The 20,997-nt window shown below is 36.1% G+C and overlaps 1 protein-coding gene across 3 annotated transcripts in view; it reads left to right on the top strand.

Moving 5' to 3' along the window:
- GRB14 (growth factor receptor bound protein 14) overlaps nt 1-20,997 on the top strand; it is a 156,139-nt gene that overhangs the window by 100,263 nt on the left and 34,879 nt on the right. For all 3 annotated transcript variants that reach the window (XM_072612169.1, XM_072612170.1, XM_072612171.1), the window contains 2 exons: nt 2,923-3,079; nt 18,147-18,268. In XM_072612169.1, the coding sequence (XP_072468270.1) occupies nt 2,923-3,079; nt 18,147-18,268 (279 nt within the window). The remainder of the gene's footprint in view (nt 1-2,922; nt 3,080-18,146; nt 18,269-20,997) is intronic.

The raw sequence follows: 20,997 nt of genomic DNA, 5'->3' as shown, positions 1-20,997 counted from the left end.
CTCCTTTATATAGAAGTTTTGATTTGGTGACATACATATTCTAACTGTAGTCCAAACAAAGATCTCATCTTGGCTTCACATCTTTTGTTCTGTTTCTTGTTTTCCGTCACTTTCTGTCCCTGTCACTCACTGTCTCTGTCGTGCTGTCTTTGTCACTGTGTGTCATTTTCTCTGACCTGTCTTGGTCACTCTTTCGTCTCTCTGATGCTGTCTTTTTAGTCTTTTGCTCCCTACTCCTCTCTCTCTCTCTCTCTCTCTCTCTCTCTCTCTCTCTCTCTCTCTCTCTTATTGCTTTCTCTTTCTACTTCCCTATCCTATCATGTCTCTGCTTCACATATATACATACATACACACGTACATACATGTATACATGCACACAGATGTAAATATGTCTATGTAGTCAAGGCTTTAAAAACATGGTTGGATAGGTGCCAACTGGGAAATGGAACCCTTGGGGAAAAAACCCACCCAAATGTAAAGTTGAAAGGGATTAGTTTACTTCAATGAATCTTTTACCTCATTGGTGTTGGTATCATTTCAAGTGGAGCAGATTGTAGCCATTTTATATATTCTTCCCCCTCTCCTCCACCCTCTGGTTCTTGTCATGTTCTACCATAAATCCTAGGTTCTCTAAAGATCTATCAATAGAGGATTATTGAGTCTAGCAAAATGGAAAGTCTTGGAGTACAGTTTCAGTGGCAGACTGTGGTGTTGTCTGAGGACCAGCCTTGCTAAGTAGGGAAAGAATCATGACCTATGGATTGTCCAAGAGGTGATGAATTCTTTGTCCATGACAGGATGTGAGAATCACCAGTCCAGCAGCAGAAAACTTACAGTGGACTAACTTATGTTAGAGCTTACAGTGGGCCACAAATTGAATATGTTGTAGAATTTTATATTCTGTTACTGAATATTGATATTATAAGGATAATATATAAATATTAGAGAGTATACTAGAGTACCTTTTGTATGTTTTCTGGTCATTGGAGTGTAGGACTTCTAAATAATACCCTGACATTATGAAGGATGAAAACATTTTTTTGTTCAGTGAATTGAAAGCCAATCTAGGAAAAAAATGTTTGTTTTTTTATTATTTTTGTACTTAGTACTAAAGAAAGGTGGAGTAAACCTAAGCAGTTCAGGAAAAAATAGAGAAAGAGTGGTGTTCCTTGTTACATGTTTCTTCCTTTTGTGTTAAAGAATATATACTACACAGCGTTCCATAAAATTTACGCCCCTTAGATTATCTTAATAGAATTAAATACCATTGTGTTTGTACAGTAAGAGTATTCAAGTTCAAAAGACCAAAGTCTTGTTCTACGAGTTCTTCAAGGTTATGCAAGGAGTATTTGACAAAAAATAGAAATATCAAGGTCAATTTGCAATATAACACTGAATATAATTTTGTGTGTTAGAGTTTTAAATACATGTGTACAGTAATCATAATAGCTCATACATATGAGATTTTCAAAGCTAAAAGGATGCTTTGCTCACAGCATTGTCAAATAGTGCAGATATTCCCCATTTTATAGATAAGTAAACAAGCTCAGATGTGGAATGGCTCACATAATAAAGTGACTAGGAAACATATTTTTCCAGGAAACATGAAGTACTAACATTACAATGTTAGGGAAGCAGAATGATAAGATATCCTTTGGAATCTAGCTGGATTGTTTTAAGTTTTCAGTTTTTCACTCATGTCCGACTCTTTGTGACCCCATTTTGGGTTTTCTTGGCAAAGATACTGTAGTGGTTTGCAGTTTCCTTTTCTAGATCATTTTACAAATGAAGAACACGAGGTAAACAGTGTTAAGTGACTTGCCCATGGTCACACAGCTAGTGTCTGAGGCCACTTTTGAACTCAGGAAGGAAAATAAGTATTCCTGACTCCCGGCTCTGCACTCTGTTCACTGCTGCCACCTAGCTGCCCTGTTTAAATATTAGGAAATTTAAATTATTCATTTGTTCTTATGTATTTGGATATTTTATAGGTTACAAATATATTGCTTTATATTGTTTTATGTCACCAAATAGAATTTTATTAAAAATGACCACTACCATATCTACCTATCTGTGATATAAATCCCGGAATTGAAAGCAAAATAAGTGGAAATCAAGCAAAATAGTTATTTTACATTTGAATTGTTTTGAGCCAATTCTATTATTTTCTTTTAGGGGGAAGTAGAAAATAGAACAGTGTTAAGCACAGAGTCAATTAATGTAGCTTTTCCTTGTTCTTCTGGGCATTGTTTTTTGTTTTTTGTTTTTCTTTTTAACCTATTTCACTGTTTGTTGGCTGATACTTCTATGATCCTTCTTTAACTAACAGGCAAAACAGCTTTCCTTAATTGCATGTCTGGAATAGACAAATCTAAACATTTGATTGGCATAGGGAATTTCCAGGGGAACTCTACCAATGCTTATTGCCACCTTCTCTGTAACGTGTAGTCTTAGAAGATTGTCTCAAGCACTGATAGTCCTGGAGATATGCTTTATCTATTTCTATCAGAGGCAGGCCTGGACTCAGGTTTTCCTTACTTCAAGACACCTTCAAGATCAACCTTGTCAAGCTGCCTCTCTGCTTTACCAGCTGAAGGCATTTTGAACAATTCTGCTTTTTGGTAGGTTGCTTCTACATAGAAATCTTTTATGTGGAGCATAATACTCCAGATGATGGAAGCAAATATAATCTTTTAACCTTTTGTAGTAAAAAAGTCTGTGAATAAATGAAATTCTGTGATTAGAGAAATGATGATTGTTGGAAAGTATATGTAAGAATACTCTTTTAAATAAAGTCTTTATTATACAAAGAGATGTTAGATGAGCTCTTTCTTTGCAGCTCACTTGATGTAAGTCTTCCAATGACTAGCGTTTGGTCAGAATATATTAAATAGCTACATGTCCCCTTTTCTGTTTGCACAGGTAATTAAGGTGTACAATGAAGATGGAACCAGCAGAGCATTGGAAGTACCAAGTGATATAACAGCTAGAGATGTTTGTCAGTTGTTAATTCTCAAGAATCATTACATTGATGACAACAGTTGGACTCTTATTGAACACCTTCCTCATATAGGTTTAGGTAAGGAGATGGAGCTGTATTTTCATTTAATTCAACAAATATGACAATTTCTCAAGGATCATCTGTCTCATCAGTACTCTTCCTTTTTAACATGGGCAAGATTCTTCTTCAGGTAAACACAATTTGTGGGAGATGTAGGCTGAATCAGGTAGAAATAGTCTTGTTTTACTAAAAAATAGCATTGGTTTCAGGAGAGGAGTAATGTTTTGTAAATTTATTTACCATCTTTTTTTTTTTTTTTTTAGATGAACATTTAGCAACTTGAATTAATTCCTTGAACCAAAACATGAACTTGTCCAGAGACATTCTAGACTAATGGATGTTTGTTTCTAATATTAAAGTTCTCTGGGAAAAGAAATTTCACAACCTTGGTTGGTGATCTAGTAAGAATATATAGAGATCTGAATGAGATAAGCCATAATTTGGGCATTTATTGTGTTCATTCTGGTGGTAGATGCTGGGAAATCTGAAGTACTCTTTCCAGTCTGGTTTAAATATATGAGGTGGCTACCAAAGTCAAATTGGCCCTTGAAGACACTTTTGTTCAGTTTTCCCACTTGCTACTTTAGTTTCCAGCATAAATAGCTTAAGCATATATGTATTTCCTTAACTTTTACAAGTAGAGAATGTCGAGAATGTCAATTAATCAACAAGTATTTATTAAGCCCATACTATCTTCCAGATACTGTATGAGTCACTGGGGATACAGTCAGAAATGAAACCCTCTACATTCTATTGGGGAGGACATGATAATACAAGCATTTTTTTTTTTTTTTTTTTGGTGGGAGAGCCCTATTGGCTAGTGAGATCAGGAAAGTAGCAGTTTATGTAGTGGTCCTTAAGCGGGAAAGAAACTAGGAATTTGAACACATGGAGATGGTTGGGGGAGTCCATTCTAGGTATGGAGGGAACAGACTGCAAAGTCATGAAGCAGGGAGATTGTGTCACATGTGAGGGATAGACCAGTTTCATGGAATCTGTGATATGGGTTAGGGGAGAATAATATATACTAATACTGGAAAGTTAGGTTGGGGCCACATTGTGAATTCCAAACAAAAGGGCACAGATTTAATCCTAAAGGTTTAAAAAGCCCTTTTTAAAAGAGCCACTGGACTTTGTTGAGTTGGGAGTGACATGATCTGATTTGTGCTTTCGTATTTTCACTTTGAAAGCTGTGTGGAATGTGCATTTGGAGAGAGGAGAAAATTGAGGTGGGCGACCAGTTGGGAGACTCTTGTAGTAGTCCAAGGGAAACATGATGAGGGCCTGAACTAGGCTGGTGGGAGAGGTGGGGGGAAAGGAAAAGATATTTGTGTAATGACTGCTATGTGTCAAGCACTTTGCTAAGTAAGCCTTTTTTACAAATATTATCTCATTTGATCCTCAAAACAACCTTATGAGGTTGTTACCCCCCATTTTACAGATGAGAAAACTGAAGCAAACAGAGATTGGGTGATTTGCCCAGCATTACAGCTAGTAAGTATCTGAGGCCGGATTTGGACGCATATTTTTCTGACTCCAGATCTAGTACACTATTGTGCCACTAGTTGCCTCTCTCAGAAAGATGGATTGAGGGCTGTTGTGTAAGAACTGGCAAAGTTTGGCAACTGATTGGCTCTGTGGGGTGAGGGAGAGAGTGAAAAGTCAAGGATGAAACCAAGGTTTCAGAGACTTGAATGGCTAGAAAGATAGTCATATACTCATCTGTAGTAGAGTTGTTCAGAAGTGGATTTGATTTTGGGGAAAAATGAGTTATGTTTTGGATTTACTGTGTTCGAGATGCCTAAAGAACATTTAGTTTGAAATGGTCAGTAGACAGCAGGCAACCTGAAACTCAGAAGGCAGGAGACTAGGGTTGAATATTTTGTTCTTGGAATTATCTGCATAGAGATGAAAACTGGACTTGTGGGAGTTGGTGAGTTTCACAAAAGAATGTAAAGAGAGAAGCCGGTAAAGGACAGAGCTTGTGATATACCCATAGTTTAGAGGTAGGCATGTTGTTTATGGTCCAACAAGACACTGAAAAGTAGTCAGACAGGTAGGAGAAGAGCCAAGAGCAAATGGTGTAATGAAAACCCATAGAGGAGAGAATCCATCAATAGGAGGTTGTCAGTAGTTTCAAGGGCTACAGAGAACTCAAGAAGACTGAAGATTGAGAAAAAGCAATATGATAATATAAAGGTCATTGATAGCTTTGGAGAGGGCAGCCACGGTTGAGTAATGGAATTGGAAGTCAAATTTCAAGGGGTTGAGTAGTGATTGAGAAGTTTTAGCAGTGAATGTTGACAGTTTCCTTTAGGAGTTTGTGAAAGGAAGGAGAGGAATGTAGAATGATATACAGGTATACAGAATGATAGTTTGGGGAGATGATGAGGGTTTTTAAGGAGGAGTGAGACCTGGATATGTTTGTAGTTATGGGGGAATAAATCAGGAGATGGACTTGCCTAGGATAACATAGGCAGTATGTGTCAGAGACAAGACTTAAATCCAGGTCTTCTTGACTCAAAAGTTGACACTCTACCACTATTCTACATTGTTTCATATGTGTATAATTCTTTTAGGTAGACCATTTTCATGTGCTTTTGAGATTTTAGTATGAGGTAAAGTGAAAATTAAATTCTTCTTGTAGGCGTCAAGTGAGAAGACAAATATTTAAACATTTTTGTTTCTTTTCTGGAAACTGCTAAAAATGATATGAACCAATAATCTTTTTCTAAAATGGCACCTGATACAGGCCTTGGAACCATATGTAAATTACTTTAGTCATTTGATCAATCAGTAAATATCAAGTATCCACTGTGTGCCAGGCGCTGTGCTTAGTGCCAGGGTTATAAACAGGGGCAAAAGACAGCCCCTGCCCCTGAAGGAGCTCATGTTCTACTGGGGGAGACAGCATATGAACAAATATATACAAAGCCAGTACATACAATATGAATAGGAAGCAGTTAAAGAGAGAAGGCCCTAAAATTAAGAGAGGTTGGGAAAAGCTTCCTATAAGAGATGATACTTAGTTGGGACTTAAAGGAAGCCAGGGAAGTCAGTAAGAACAGTTGAGAGAAGATAGAGTGAGAGTGTTTGAGGCATGGGGGACAGACAGCCAGAGAAAATGCCTGGACACAAGAGATGGAGGATCTTATTCCTGGAGTATCCAGGAAGCCAGTGTTGCCATGTTTATCATGCTTTTTGATTTAGGTTAAAATCTCTGGGAATAAAAGTACAGATTTTTTTATTGTAATCAAATATAACTAGTGATAAAATATACAAGTATTTCTTTCAAGTAGCCTGTACTAACTTGTAACTAACCTTATTGCCAAATCTCAGACTGATATCTATTAGTTCTTATTCATGTCTTATAAATTGAGGCATCTTCCAGGATGAATAGCAGCATTGAATGGCATTCTTTTCCTATTACTTTTTTTAGTGAATGAAGATAAATTATACCTTTTTCATAGATGTAATTATGAGTATCAGAAAATGCCCTTGAACTAGATGATGAATTCCTGATTTGTTCACCTGTAAATGAAATTTATAATGCTAACAGCCTATCAAATTAAGACTGATTTGACAAAACTCTCATTAAGTGCGATATGTTCTAAGAATTTTTGGCTAAAATTTCTCAGTCAACAAGATGCTTATTCAAATACAAACTTCTAAGACTCAGGATCGTTTCCTCTCAAAGATAGTCCACTGCTATATCCACTGGATCCCACTTTGCATGTTAGGTGCAACATGTACGCAAACAAGTATGGAACTCAAAAATTGTGGGAGAGAGAGGACTTAAAATGGCAAGCTAGTTGTGATGGCAGAGAATTAGAATTAGGGAATGCTTCATGGAGGAAATAGCATTGAAATGAACATTATATGGATAGATAACACATTTATTAAGCTCTTACTGTGTTCCAGGTAGGGATGCAAATACAAGAAAGAAAGACAGGCCTTACCTTCTAGGAGCTTACTTCCTAATGGGAGAAAATGATATATATGTATATAAAGGGGTAGTTGGAAAGGGGTGGCAATAGGGTTTGTGCTAGGTTGGTATGGAAATGGACTAAAAGTGTGGAAAACATGAGAATCTGGGCAAGATAAGGCCAAAGTTGGCTTGGCTGAACCCAGGATAGTTCCATTGACTGAGTCCAAGATTCCAGTGGGAAAGAGATAGAGATGGCTCCAATAGGTTACAACATGTAAAAGTCCTGGAAATACAGTGGAACCTGATTCTGAAAGGCAGAAATGAGGATAGAATTGCATTCCAGGCATGAGGGACAACTTGTACAAATGCAAGGAAGCAGAAATTAGTCTCAAGTTTGAGGAACAGCTAGTATTCCAATTAGCCTGGAATATAGAGTTCAGAGCAATATGAAATAAAGTTTAAAAATTGGATTGGAACCAGATTATGGAGAACCTTAAATGCTCACCTGAGAAATTTTCATTTTATCGTATAGGAAACTTGAAATAATTGAAGTTGTTTCAGCAGGGTTGGGTAGTAAAGTAGACAGAATTTTTATAAACTGATATTTGAAAATTCTGCCAGTCTGGCATTGTTCCAAATTGCTTTCCAGAAAGGCTGGACCAATTCCCAGCTCCACCAGCAGAGCATTAATATGCCTGTTTCCCCATAGTTCCTCCAATATTTGTCATTTTACTTTTTTTCTTAACTTCACCAATCTGCTGGGAGTGATAATTTGCATCTCTAATTATTAGAGATTTGGAGCATTTTTTTCCCATATGGTTATTGATAGATTGGATTTCTTCCCTTGAGCTCTGACTATTCATATCCTTTGAACATTTATTAATTTTGGAATTATAAAATTGAATCAATTCCATATATATCTTGTAAATGAGACTCTGATCTGGTTGGCGTGTTTTTCTTTTGGACAATGCCTGAGGTGGAGCTACCATAATCCTTTTCTTACTTAGCTGATAGATTCTTCACTGTGATAGGTTGAAAATGAGGTTCTAATCTGTCGGGTACTTTAGCCTTAGAATGAAGAAGGTACACACACACACACACACACACACACACACACACACGTATGTAAATATATATGCAGTTTCTTCATTCAAAGGCTAAAGTATGTGTCCGTGTATGTTGTGTGTATATGTATACATATGTATACATTTCAGAAGTTCAAATTCCTACTGTGTCTAATTCAACTCCTGCTCCAATAACCTAGGTTTGAAACAGGCCTGTGTTATTTCATATCCACTGGATGTCACTCTCGTTCCCTGGATGCACATTCATGCTCTTACTTAGCAGTACATAAGGAAGAACTTCAATCTCGAAGAAGTCATCTGGAACTTAATGAGATCCATATTTGCCTCCCTTTAGTTTTGTTTCCTAATTGAAGCTACGGTGTGAAACAGAGGCAATTAGCCAGAGTTATCAAGCACATATATTCAGACTGCTCAGGAGTCACTTCAGGAGGAACTCATTGTAACATCGGGACACTGAACTTCTTAGCTTAGTGATTTTAACAGCCAAAATGAAATACTAGATGCTTTTCCTGTAATAGTTTTTGTTTGCGTAGTTGTCTGTGTACCACCTCTTTAAGACAGAAGAAATTCACAGAGATGATAAAAAGAGAGGCCTGAAATGTTCTTCTGTTGAAATTTTTGGGTTATTTTTATATTATATATTTATATTAAATTCATACATGTATCAATAGTGTAGAATTTTATCTTGTATTTCTTGCAGTGGTTTCATAGCCTTGTATATTGCCCATGTTTCTGACTGCATGGTCATTGGTAACAACAAAAATAATAATTAAATTCCTATTTATTCATCCAAAGACAGTTATGTTCACCTGGTCCCTCTCTCCTAGCTTTTAGCCTCTTAAAGATGCCATTACAGATACATACAATCCAGAAAATTTCAGGCCAAAGATGAGAAAATGTTAATTTAGTACTTGAATGGCAGGGAGGGGAGGGGACATATTTGTCATGTCAAATATAAGTAAGTTTATATCAATGATAGTAAGTATTTGATGGTGCTGAAGAGTAAAGCCTGTCCAGACTAGAGAGCAGTCAGCTATTAACAGCCACAAAAGAGAGGGTTGAAGGAGGAGGTAGGATATATAAAACACTTTTTTAAGTCTCTGATGTTGTGAAACTGCTTACAATGCCTAAGTTGAGAGAAGGTTGTAGACAGTTTGCTGAAGAATAAACTATAATTTTTTTAATACATAGCAGTTCCCAGCATCAAGATTTCCCAACCAAAGCACATATTCAGTTAAATTTGACAGTGGCAGTTTTCCTGGTGATATCGCCTCTGTTAGAAAGGACTGTTGGGTTAAGAATCCCTTCAGAAATAGAGCCCTCTTTTGTCCACGGCTTCCCTTGTTATTGTTTTGTTTGGTAGGTGGCTGTTCATTTTTATCTGAAAATAAGACTCAAAAAAAATTTATGTAGTTTCCCCCTAACATATGGGAGTACAAGGACCATTTGTCTCCTGGAGTTTCCTATAACAAAGGTGTAAGAAGAATTGTTTTCTGGGGGAATTAGAGGTAAAAAGCCACTTTTGTTTCTTCTCTTATCAAGTGAGAAGAAGAGTGGGGACTCAGATTTCTATTTGAGCTTCATGCTGTACTTTCAGTAGATTCAGTGAAGAAACCCAGGCAGAAGGTCACAGGTGAGCACTTTCTATTCCTGGAGGATTGAGGTTTTAAAAAAAAGACTTTGAAGTTAAATCAGCAGCTTCAGAAGGAACAGGTTTTTGTTTTTAGAGAAAAACCCTGTTCAGAAATTAAATAAAAAACAGAATTATATATAGTTGCTTCTATCTGATAGTTGCCACAAAACTACAGTAGATTGTGAAACATCAAAGTAAATTTGTTAGTGTTGTAGAAATAGAAACTTTTCAAATTTTTATACTATTGTTAAATTGGTTAGAGATGTCTATAGATGACAAAGAAGGCAAAAATGTCTCTCTATACATACATACATAAATACATGTATATATATACAGCAAATATAGTTTTGTTTTCAGTGTATACTAGAAACATTTACAGATGTTTTTATTTCTTTTTTCAAGTGCTTAGCATTTTTAGGGTAGCTTTGTATCTGTGAAATTATCAGAATACATTTCAATATGTAGCAAATATTAAATTTCTGTATTGTATTTAAAGCTGAGGTAAGAGAATTTTTTAATAAGAAATAACAAAGTAATGATAAATTTAAGTGAGTTTTTCTTGCGTTCATCTTTTCAGTGATCAAGATATTTATTTTGAACTGTCATAATCTAAAATAATATATTTTATGGATTTTTTTGTCTTTATGTCATCTTCGTTTCACACCCTAGCTCTCTAGACTGATCTATATATCTTGTGACAAAAACAATTTAATAGAAACTTCTGACTCCACATAGGAAATGTTTCTTGTTTACTTTTTAATTTTAAAAGTATTTTTGAACCTTCTTTAACTAACTAAAATTTACTTAAAGTTTCAGTGGGAACTAAGGAAGAAAAAATAAAAAGAGGGAAAAAGATTTAGTGTTCTAGGTAGCCCATAATTATTTTCTTTTGCCCGCCCTCAGGATTGGGGCTAGGTAAACCTGAGAAGTACATAGATTTTGCTCAACTTTGCTCTGTCTCTCTTTTCAAGACTCTTCTACCTTGTTTGATTCCCTGTGTCTTCATGTTCTCTCTATCCCTCCCCTAGTCAGTTTTCTATTAGTTGTCAGTTATAAATACTAATAATGATAATAATTTAATTTACTATGAAGCGTAAATGACTATACAAGTAAATGGGTACACACATACACGTGCACATTGTGAAGGTAAATTGAAATGTTTACCTAGCCTGTTAAAAGTTCGGTACAGTCTGTGGTTGCTGTTGTTCCTTCATCACTAGAAACCAGCCTGTACATTTCTGCCCCATGTATATTTCACAAATACAGATTCCCATGAAACACAAAGATGCTGAAGGCAGAATGCTTGCTTTCTGTTAGACATGCTGCCTGGTCACATATAGTATTGATGCTAATTACCAAGAATGGCTCCTAATGGACATTCATGTAGTATTTTAAGGCTTGCAGAATCCCTTACAATCACTGTCTGATTTGATCCTTACAACCATCTGGGGAGATAAGGACCTCAAGGTCTGTTTTCCAGATGAGGGCACTGAGGCTTTTAAAGATTATGTTGTTTGCCCAAGATCTAATAAGTGACAGAGTTTAAAGATGTGTCATAAGATTTCAAATAAGTTTAGACTAAGTCATCCTGTTTTTCACTTTAACCCAAAGCAATTTTTTATCTGGCATTATTGATAAATTAATCTAGAAAGTGAAAATTTTTAGATAACTAAAGCTTACTCATGAGTCTCCAAACCCTGTTTGACAGAAATATTTTTAAATTGTATTTTATAACAGCCTGCTTTGTTTGTAGTTTGCTGGATGTAATAGAAATTTGTCTTGGTGAATCAGTCATTATGAATATTTTATTTTTGCGCGGGGAGTTGTTAGCAATGTGGGCTGTGATAGAATGATACCCTGGGAAGCTTTTGCTTCCAGATTAGGTTGCCTAGCATGGTAATTCATGGACATTGGCTCCTCGCTCTTAGCCACTTTTTTAGATTAGGAAGGTGAACAGTTAGATGGAATACTAACTTTGTGCTTCCTATAAAGCTTCCATATAAAGCTATGGACAAAGTAATCCAATCTTTCTGGGCTGAAGCTTTTCTCATCTGAAAGATGGCAATATAAATATTTATATTAGCTGTCTGTTATAGGGTTGTTGTGGGGAAAATGTTCTGTGAACCTCAAAGCACTTTATAATTGTGAGTAATCATTATTCTCAGTGTGCTTTGTTTTAGGAGCCCTTTCATGAGATCTTAAGAGTTAGAGTTGGCAAAGGACATTAGAGTGTGTGTGTTTGTCCTTCGTTGCCAAAGAAGCCCATGCCATCAGAAAAATGATGACATGACTTGCACTTGACTTTGTTTTGAGTGAGGGAGGGCTATGCAGGTCACCAGCCTCACTTCTCCTCCAGAGCCATGTGAATCCAGTGACCAGATGTTCATCAGGATGACTGGAGATGACCCAGGATGAGGCAGTTGGGGTTAAGTGACTTGCCCAAAGTCACACAGCTAGTGAGTGTCAAGTGTCTGAGGTGAGATTTGAGTTCAGGTCCTCCTGACTCCTGCACTGGTGCTCTATCCACTGAACCATCTAGCTGCCCCACAAAGAGACCATCTAACTGAAGCATCTCATTTTTCAGATGAGGAAAACTGAGACCCATGAAATAGCCTGTTTGAGATCATGCACTCAGTAAGTAGTAGAATTGGGATTAAAGTTAGGGCTTCTGACTCCAAATCTAGCATTAATTTTTATGGATTCAAGATTTTTTTCTTGAGATTTTTATTTCCTTTCATATATGTATGTGTATATGTATATATATATATGTACATATATATACACACATATAGTACAATATGTATATATGTATACATATTCATATTTGTTTGGAGCTTTAATTTAGAATCTAAATATTAACTTTTGTTCACTAAGAACGCCTCTTAGAATTTTGGGCCCTTTGGGGTAATTATAGATCATAGATTTAGACCTGAAAGGGTCCTTAGAGGTCGATTCTAACATTCTCATTTTCCAGATGACAAAATTGAAGATTGTCACTTGCCCAGAATCCTGCAGCTAGAAAGTGTCTTAGGCAGAATCCAATGTTGTGATGTTGACATCATTGATATAGGTTGAGCTTGTGAAGTATGAGCATTAGTGCCTTGTTTGGACTTCAGGGACTCTGTATCTAGAATTGAGGAGTCATTTATGGATGTATCTTGTTAGGTATTATTATGGATTTCTTGAGAAAAAGTCCCCCCCCCCCCCAGCCACTGATTGCCAATGGTTCTAGAAATATGGATTCATTTTTTTCTGGTTACCTTAAGCTCTTTAAGTATAAATATTACTAAGCATGTAATTTTTATAAAAGGTTTTAGAAAATGAGAAATTAATTTAGAGCATGATTGAAGACATTTTGGAATGTCTGATGCTTTTCTATATTTTCTCTCATAAATTGTTACTTCTGTTATTTAGATATTCCAGTTTAGTTTTCCCATACTATCCATGATAAGACATGGCCTTGATTAATTTTCTCTGCCCACATAGTGTTGTATTTTCTTGAGGCCTACAGGTTCAGAGGTAAGTGTGAAGAATGTTAACATGTCAAAGTCTTTTAACTAAACAAGCTGCAAAACTCAACCTTCTTTCTCTCTGGGGTTGTTATTTTTCCTGAGGTTCACTCTACAATTAAACATTTACCTTTGTATCCTCCATGTTTAGCATATAATGAAAATATATAGCTTTATTATGGAACCATCCAGTTATCTAACCCCTTCTGTTTCTACCATATAAGACTATTTGAATCATAGTGGGAGCCACTTACTGTTTAGCTGAAATTTTCAGACAAGCTTCCCAACAGATTGGTATTATGTTCTTTTAACCAACTTAAAAATATGTGGCTGAAATTTTTGTCAATAGTTTTAAAATTAACTTGAATATAACATATAAACTGTGACTATAAAATAATGAGTGATTTTATAAGTGGTACATTAAAGTCACTCTTTTCTTTATGAACAGCTAAATAGTTGTTTCCCAATAGCATTGATGGGCATAATCTTTCTTGCTTATAAAACTGTAAAAATCTGTCTGTTTCTCTTCTTTCAGATCCAAAATGACCCCTATAAATTTTCACCTGCCCTACCACACCTGTCAAAAAAGAGATTAATTCTGACCTTCCCTATAAGTCCGTATAAAGTTTTCTTTTGTATGTTTTTGACCTCTGAAAGGTTCATGAATTAGATTGGATAAATTTCAGATCATTGCCATTTGACCTGAGTTCCCTCTTTATTTGCTATTGCCATATACTTTACTAATTATTTTGATAGACCCTAAAGTCTAGTTGTATAATTTTCATCTCCGATCCAATAAAGGGTTAGATGCCTGCTGATCTAGCAGTCTTTCTTCCATTTTCTTTTCTTACTTCCTGGTCCATAATACACTGGTTGCAAGTAATTTTTTAACCTTAGAACTACCTGAAAGTTGTTCTGATTATCAGTGATATTGCTTGAACATTTCAGGCAATAATGACTTTGAAACTACAAATATTTCTTTTTCTTCCCCCCCACTGATTTCTACTTTATGGACCATTACACTAACCTTTTTAGGTGCTCAGTAACCAGTACTCATTAATGCAAGTTTCTCTGGTGTTTCCTTAAAGTTTCTGCTCACAGCAATTCTCCCTTTGAAAGACATGGTGACACCTGCTAAATGTAGCTCATTTAAAAAAAATACTTTTATTTTATTTTTTCTTTGATTGAATTCATGGATTATGTAAAATTTACATAAGATTATAGTTTACATACTTTGACATCTTGCTTACTTTCAGTTGGATTCCAAGTTCCTCCCTTTTTCTGTTTCTATACTCTCAGATCTTTGCCAAGTTGCTTGCTAATAGTTTGTGGAGTTTTCCCCACGTTTGTTAAACAAGTATGAAGCTCTGTGTCAGTATGAAATAGTCTTGCTTTCAAGGAGTCTACAGTTTACCTGGGATATGAGACATTCAAATATAGTAATTGTAATGGCATATAAGTGACTGAACAATATAAGTGCTATTGGAGTTCAGGAACATGATTGATCATTTTTGGCTGGTTGGGATAATCAGGCATAGCTTTATGGGGGAAATTAGATTTCAGACTGGTTAGGTTAGGTAGGAAAAGAGAAGGGGAAAATTTTGTATTTCTGTTGAGGTAATAGATGGAAAAAAAGCCATACACACACATGCACAGAGGTTAAAAAGATACAGCATCTTTACGAATGAGTAAAAATAAACGAGTGAATGAATGAATGCATACTTTGCTGGAACCAAAAAGTATAAGGGAAGGAGATTGCACTAGAAAAGTTGGTTCTATTAGTTTTGGGGGAACCTTGGATGCCAGAATTTGGATGTGTTCCTCATCCTTGTTGACCTTTTTTTTGCAGCTGACTGACTGTGTTCTTCTGGATATTCTCTCCTCTGGTTTATGTGACTTCTGTCTCTTGGTTTATCTACCTGTAGGACTTTGTTTTAGGTCTCCTTTGTTGATTCACATGCCATGTTCTATCCACTAACCGGGGTTATATTCCAAGTCTCTGTCCTTTGACTTCTTTTATTTTTGCACTCTCATAGTAATCTCCTTAGCTCCCGAGTGGTCAATATTCATTTCTGAACAGATGACTTCAACATCTATATATTTTCCTCTAAGTCTCCCTTCTGAGCTCCATTCTTCAATTCCCACTGCCTGTCAAATATTTCAAACAAGGTGTTTTTTAGGCATCTCAAATTCAACATGCCCCAAAACAGAACTCATTGACTTCCCCACAAATCCAACTCCTCATCTAAACTTCCCTATTACTGTCCATGAAACTACCATCCTTCTAGTCATCTGAGTTCACAGGTTTGGTGTTATCCTTGATTCCTCTAAAAATTGCAAAATCTTATATGTTTTTCCTCAAAAAAAAATATTTCTTGCAATATGTCCCTTTCTCTTCACACACACAGCCACCACTGGGTCAGTCTTTTATCACCTCTTGCCTAGACTATTACAATAGCTGGTCTTCCTGCTCCAATTTTTTCCTATCCAATCTATCCTCTATTTAAGCTTCCACAGCAATTTTCCGTAAGTGTAGGTCTGACCATGTCACTTGCCCTGCTCAACAAACTCCATTAACTACTTTTTGTCTTCAACTGCAAGTATAAAATCCCAGCTGGGGTCCTTCCTTTGTTTCAAGCCTTCTTACATTCTGCTGTCCAACCTATTTGCCTTTCCTTACACGTAGTACCCCATCTGTTGTCTCTGTCTTTACACCAGTTCTTTGCTTTGCCTGAACACTCTCCCTCCCAACCTCTAACTCTTGAAATTTGTGGCTTGTTTAAGACTCAGCTCAAGTGCTGCTTCCTTCAGGGAATCTTTCTTGGTTGCCCCTAGCTTCTAGTTCCATCCCCTCATTGCTGTGTGGTCTATCTCTCACTAGAATATATAAACTCCTTGAAGACAAGGGTTTTTTTGTGGGTTTTTTTGGTATCCAAAGTATTTAGTGTAGCAACTAATACATTATAAGTGATTGCTGAAACAGATTTTCATGAAGATTACTCTGATGATGTGTAGCAGATGAGGGAGTGAAGTGGACAAAGGCAGGGTGATCAGCTAGAAAGCTAGTATAGCAGTCTAGGTTTGAAGCCATCAAGGCATAACCTAGCATGGTGAAAATGCAATGTAAAGGAGGGGAAGAGCTTAAGTTTTGGAAGTGAGGATTGATGGAGCTGGTTGATTAGATGCATCTGTACATGTGAGGAGAGGAAACAGCATATCAGAGATGACTTTCAAGAGTATTTAGATTACTGAGAAAAAGGTGATGCCATTGACAGAAATTGACAAGCCAGAAAGGGAACTGTTTTGTGAGACAAAGAGAGTGAGTTTATACATGTTGAGATGGAGGTGACATTGGAACTTGGAATTGAACATGTGTAATAGGACATTAGAGATATAGCAATAGAACTCAAGAAAAAGATGACTTCTGTAGATGGAGAGGTGCGAACCATTTAGAGGGAGCTTTGTAGTTGAAGCCAAGAAAGGAGACTAAAGGCCTAAGAGAGATTATAGACAGAGAACAAAGGGTTAAGGACTAAGCCTTGGGAGGAAGCATTTGTACTTGGGGGAAGAGGAAGATGAGTGAATGAAGACAGAATAGAAGTTGGAAGTTAAAAAAACAAACAAAGCTATTTTCAGTATTTGTTCAATCCAAACTCATTAGTCTGCATGGCTTATTCTCTTGAGAAGTTCCTTTTAAACGAATAAGGTCTTAAAGAAGTGAGTGCTTTAGGTGAGGGGTTACTTTTGGAATGCTCAAATCCTAGTACTCAGATGCTTTTCAAATAAGTCTTAGGAACAACTCAATAGTAGATTAAGGCACCAAGATTTGTTCTTCCCTCCATTTCCTGCAGTTCTACCAGCAATTCCAGTGTTTGTTTTATAAGTAGGATCTTAACCTCTTAAATCTGTCTGAAGTGACCTCTTCTTGACCCTGCTAGTGCTTCCCTTTATGTATTGCTGTTTTTTGGTTTGTTTTTTTACCCTTTTCCTTCTTTTTCTTCTACCATTTATTTTAACATTAGAAATATCTGTTATTATATTTATATATTTTTATATATTTACTAGATTGAATCTGTTTATTTTACTTAATTTAAAGTATCTATACAATGTGAGTACAGATCAACAAATCATTTTGATCAAATTTTCATTTCAAACAATTCATTGACTCATCTCACTGAGTCTCAGAGCCTTTTTGGTTGTGAAAGTGTGGAGTACCATAACAGCTTAGGGTCTTATGAACCATTGGTTAATGAATTATGCATCATGCTAATTATGAAGGTTTCTTATAGTACTTAATTTAATTTTTTCTTGCGGTATAAGTTATGTTTCTTGGACTTGGTGCTATTGATAGAATGCTGAGTTCAGATCTGACCTTGGAACACTTTCTATTTGTATGACCCTAAGCAAGTCACTTAAACGTTGCCTTGATTTCTTCAGCTGTAAAGTGGGGATGATAATAGCACCTACCTTGCAGGGTTTTTGTGAGAATCAAATGGATTTGTATTTGTAAAGCATTTAGCACAGTACATAACTCACAGTAGCTGCCCGATAATTGCTTGTTTCCTCTTCCCTCCCCCATTTATTAACCTTGTAAAAAGTTATCATCTCTTCATGGTTTGAATTGTTAGAAGTATAGCATATTTACTTTATAATAAGCAACATTTAAGTTGAGATGACAGAGTTAAAAAGAACTACTTGATGTTTTCTATACATTTAGTTATGTTTGTGATCAGGTTTATTTTATAACTGACATCGCAATAAAGCTAAAACAACTGACGACAGAAGGCATGTTAATTTTCATTCTCCCCACCTCAGTTATATTTTATATTGATATGAAGATTGATGTGACTCTTTTAGAACTGAATTAAAATTTTAATACTGTTATAAGGAAACTACAGTACAGCTATATGTTTATTCTTGATCTTTTCAGAGAGAGCAATAGAAGATCATGAACTGGTGATTGAAGTTCAGTCAAACTGGGGAATGGAGGAAGAAAATAAGCTATACTTTAGGAAAAATTATGCCAAATACGAATTCTTTAAAAACCCAGCGGTAAGTAATATCAACAAGTAGTACAAAATACTGCAATGGAAAAGAAGCACTTCATTTTAATTATCTTTTAACGTCATTTTAAGGAGGAGAACATTTTAATACATATGTCCCCAGAATTAATTGTATTATTTCTAAGTTATAGACTCCTTAGCTTTTTGAAAGCACACTAGTGATTTTAGTATGTTTTAAAAGTATATGATTCATCTTGTATTATAGAGAAGAGGCAATTGGTGTAATAGTGCATGGAGCAAAAAAAAAAAATCATAAAATCTGTGCTTTTCCTTTAGTTCTACCACTAATTATTTGTGTCTTTGGACAAAACACTTAACATTTTGAACCTGAGTTTCTTCATTTGGTAAATGGAAAGGGATTGTGTTGATAGTCTGATTTTAAAATTATTTGCTGGACATTTCCATTTGGATATTCTGCTAATACAAACTCAGTGTGGTAAAAACAACACTCATGTTTATAGCAAGAATGAAAAAATAAAAAGAACAGAAAGGACTAAGGATATCACTTCGAGAAAGTATGGAGTCTGGGGTGAATTTTGCAGTGACCTACATGGAGTACACTTGACTTATCTATGTTGAACTCCCTCATGAAAAGAAGGTCAGTGGATCTTGAAGAACATCTCTAATGGGGGAATGAGATACTCCATAAGTAATAGAAAGAATGGTTTCAGTTTGAAAACAGTAAATAAAAAGGTGTCAGAAGTGCAGCAAACATTTATTAAGTGCCTACTATGTGCCAGATACTGTGCTAAGCACTTCACTAATGTTATCTCATTTGATCCTCATAAGAACCTTGCAAGATAAGTTCTATTATTTTCACATTTTATGGATGAGGACACTGAGGCAGATAGAGGTTAAATGACTTTCTCAGGGTCACACAGCTTATAAATTTCTGAGACTGTCTTTGAACTCATATCGTTCAGATTTCAGACCCAGTTCTCTATCTGTTGCTTGTCTAGGGGACTACTGACCTATGTGAGGAGGTCAGAGGATGGGGAGTTGTGACACAGAGGGGAAAGGGAAGAAAGATCACTGAATACTGGGAGCTAAGGAGCATGTTTAGCTGTGTCTTATCCTGAGAATAGTCAGCTCTTCCTATAAGGAAGCAGCTCCTGCTCTAAAGTGAATCTGTTGGTGCTGTCAGGTGGGCATCCAGTAAGTGCCAGAGGAAGGAATGAGGAACGATGGCTGGTGGCTTCCTCTTGAGGAGTACTAAGGTCTCTATTTGTCTCCCTGCTGATACAGTATAGAAATCTATTATTTCCCCGAGTATGTATCCAGAACATCACAGAAAACCTCCCAAACCCTTTCAATCCAAATGAATGCCATCTATTTCTTTTTTTGTGTGTGTGTGCCATTCACTTCTGATAAAATGTGTAGTTGCAATCAGTACTGCCAAAAAGGGTCTAGAAATATTTCTAAGTATCATAAAGTCTTAGGCAAGAAACTGAGTTTTTAGGGAGCATTGGTGACATTTTCATCCCTCTTGCTTTCACGATCAGGATTTGGGATGGAAAAAACTAGATAAGATGTTATCAAAAAATGGATTGTGGACTTCTGAACAGTTGTGCCAAAAACATCACTGCATAGGGATGGAGTGAACATAACAAGGCTAGCAAAAATACGTTTGAGTAGTCTTGCAAATCTAATCAAAAAGGGCTTTAAATGGAAGGGAAGAAAAATATCTCTACTAGCTAAATACAGTAAAAAGTAGCTACAGTGAATGAAGAAGAAAGCAGTGGAGTCTCAGAAATTCACAGGAGAAAAAATGCTAGAAAAAGAACCAGCAGTAAGACTCAGCCTCAAAATTTTTTTGTTGTTGTTGTCATTTCAGTCATGTCTGACTCCTTGTGACCCCATTTGGGGATTTCTTGGCAAAAATACTGGAGTGGTTTGCCATTTCCTTCTCCAGCTCATTTTACAGATGAGGAAACTGAGGGAAACAGGATTAAGTGACTTGCCCAGGGTCACACAACTAAGAAGTGTCTGAAACTGGATTTGAAATCAACGTGCCACATTTGTGCATACACACAAATGCATGAAATATTGGAAATAAGCAAGAAATCCCACTTCTAGGAATCACATTTGTTTAAAAAAAAAGAGGAAGGAGTTTTTCTTGTCAGGTAAACAGGAGCCATTGGAATCTCAACAGATCAATTCTTTTTTATTTAAAGCTCTTTACAAATTGGCTTCAGCCTCTTAAATATAGTTTGGAATAGTGGAGAGGACACTGGATTTCAGGTTGTGGTGACCTGGATTCAAATTCTGCCTCAGACACTAGCTGACCTGAGCAAAGTCACTTGATCTGTCTATGCCTTATTTTCTTCACCATAAAATGAGGGCGTTGTAGTGGACAGCTGTTAAATCAGTGATCCTATGACCCTTGCTTTACAGTTTGAATACATGCTACTCTATGGTCCAGTCAGGCTGCCTTTTTTTTTTTTAAACCATTCCTTATACATAGGAACTCAGATACAAACTTACTATTTTTATTGATATCAACTTCACTATAAGAAAAGGAAATCTATACTATATAACATACAAATTATTTGGCAAATTAGGAATATTCAGTGTATTTTAAATTGGTTTATTTCTGGAACTGTACATATTTCTGCTGTAAGTTTTTCATTGTTAGAATTATTCTCCAGGAAATAGTCATAGTATATATCATAATTGAGTGTTACTCAAATCCTGAAAGACCCTTTTTTACATTCTATT

This window comes from Notamacropus eugenii, chromosome 5 (genome assembly GCF_028372415.1).
Source record: "Notamacropus eugenii isolate mMacEug1 chromosome 5, mMacEug1.pri_v2, whole genome shotgun sequence".
NCBI classification, from domain to species: domain Eukaryota; kingdom Metazoa; phylum Chordata; class Mammalia; order Diprotodontia; family Macropodidae; genus Notamacropus; species Notamacropus eugenii.
The sequence above is the reverse complement of the archived record's forward strand: the minus strand, read 5'-3'. Positions and strand labels throughout refer to the sequence as shown.